Source organism: Lipotes vexillifer, unplaced genomic scaffold (genome assembly GCF_000442215.2).
Source record: "Lipotes vexillifer unplaced genomic scaffold, Lipotes_vexillifer_v1.1 scaffold1003, whole genome shotgun sequence".
Lineage (NCBI taxonomy): Eukaryota > Metazoa > Chordata > Mammalia > Artiodactyla > Lipotidae > Lipotes > Lipotes vexillifer.
Window position 1 is genome coordinate 1,204,625 of NW_006798890.1, and position 2,094 is coordinate 1,206,718.

The following is a 2,094-nucleotide window of genomic DNA, read 5'->3' on the forward strand; positions in this document are numbered from 1 at the left end:
GGGATTTTCCCAGACCAGGGCACGAACCCGTGTCCCCTGCATTGGCAGGCGGACTCTCAACCACTGCACCACCAGGGAAGCCCCAGAATGCACTTTTTAATCGCTGTTTGGAACTGCTTCCCTGTGACTTGCATCCGTTGCTCCAGTTCTGCCCCATGGAACACACAGAATAAGTCTAGTCTCTCCTTCCATAGGATTCAAGGTCCCAGAGCCTTTTCTTCTCCAGGGGAAACACCTTCAGGTCCTTTAACTGTTCCCAAGGGACACGGCTTCCCCCCACCCAACCAACCCTCCATTCATCAATGTCCCTGTTGAAATGAATGTGCACAGGTTTCTAGGTTGGGTCTGGCCAGAGGTGATGGCGCGAGCACCCTTGACGGGGTCTCCCACCCATCTTCCACCTCTAAGCAAGCCCTCATGCCCACATCTTAGGCCCTCCTTCTCTCTCCTGCTCTCTACATCCATAGAGATGGGAAATCTCCCCTAAGATCTGCCAGCCCTGTCATGCCTCCTTCACGCTCTGAGTTTCCTCAGCTCCAGCAAGGTGTCCTTTTCCCAGCTCTCCCCGACCCCCTTCCAGCTCTGCCTGGCTAATGCACATGTCTCTGCAGGGGGATTGATCATGGGCACAGGCATCGAGTCTTCATCCCACAAGTATGGCCTGTTCCAGCACATCTGCACTGCCTACGAGCTGGTCCTGGCCGATGGCAGCTTTGTGCGATGCACACCGGTGAGTTGAGAGATGGCCTGCTCTGGGCATTAAGGACCCCTAGGAGGCGGCTCCCCTGGGGGTGCTTCGTTTCAAATACACCTGTCCAGTCTGGGTCTGTATCCATAATAATAACAGATTTATGTAGCCCCTGATATGTGCTCAGATACGGTTGTAAATGCCTCATGTATATTAAGGCATTTAATCGTTAAACAACTTTATGAGGTGGGTGCTATTATTAGACACATTTTACAGATAGGAAACTAAAGCACAGAGAGGTTAATAAACTTGCCCAAGATCACACAGCTAGTAAATCCCACACGGCTGGGATTCAAACCCAGCTTATCGGGCTCCCAAGTCAATGCCCTTAGCAATTCATGTCACCATACTGTCTTGAAGTCAGGCCCAAGCATCAACATTCTATGCCAGTGGTGAGGTGTAACCAACAGTAATAAGAGGGGCTGTTTTGGAGAAATAAAAGGCAATTCCACGGCCCAAAGTAGGATGCAAACAGTTACGGAGCAGGACAGATTGAAACTTTAAATAAACTCAAATCTCACTGAGCATATCTAAGGAGCCGCTGGGATGGGAGGAACAGAGTGATCCTTTAGAAGTGAATGTTTCTGAGAGCCTCCAGAGTTGTTGGCCTCACAGAGTCCAGGGCAGGACTCCAGGCTTGAGAGCTCTGGTCTGGACAACATAGACCTCTTTCAGGATTCACACCAGTTCAGCACGTTTCCTGAAACGCTCGCTGGGCCCTGCCTTCTAACCTGTTTATTATGAGCAGAGAAAGGAGACAGGCATTCATGAATTACTTCCCTTCTCTGAGGTCCAGTTTCCTCATCTGGCAAATGCGTTGTCAGGAGGAGAACGTAGATGCCGTATGTTAAGCTTCTAGCACAGAGCGGGGTGTGCGGCGGACACCTGGTTATTACTGCTATGAGCTGACAGTGTGATCAGGCGGTGGCCCAGATGGGCATCGGGTGGCCCATGTCTGCTGTTGCAGAGACTTCTGCCAGCCTGCTGCAGAGCTCCCCTGCTCCAGAATGGCCCTCACCCCACCCCCTCGCTGCACCCACCACACCAGCACCAAGGGCGTCCAGCGTGAGCAGAGACCACGCAGGACTGTCCTGTCCATAAAGCCTGCACAAGGCTAGACTTCTTCACAAGGAGCTTTATTAGAATCAACAGCCAGATGAAAAGTTGTTTGTCTCCAAGACAAATACCAAAACAAGAAAATCATGAGGTTAGAAGGAGGATCGCTGGATCAGGTGTCAGGCGGCCTTGCCTGAGCCCGACATCGCTGCACTGAACTGGGGGGAAGCCTTGGGTGAGCCATTGTCACCTCTTGGAGGCTCACTCTCCTTACCCATTCAAGCAGGAAT

At 51.7% G+C, this 2,094-nt stretch overlaps 1 protein-coding gene across 1 annotated transcript in view; it reads left to right on the top strand.

Moving 5' to 3' along the window:
- DHCR24 (24-dehydrocholesterol reductase) overlaps positions 1-2,094 on the top strand; it is a 34,279-nt gene that overhangs the window by 14,612 nt on the left and 17,573 nt on the right. The window contains exon 4 of the mRNA XM_007471137.1: positions 612-730. Within this exon, the coding sequence (XP_007471199.1) occupies positions 612-730 (119 nt within the window). The remainder of the gene's footprint in view (positions 1-611; positions 731-2,094) is intronic.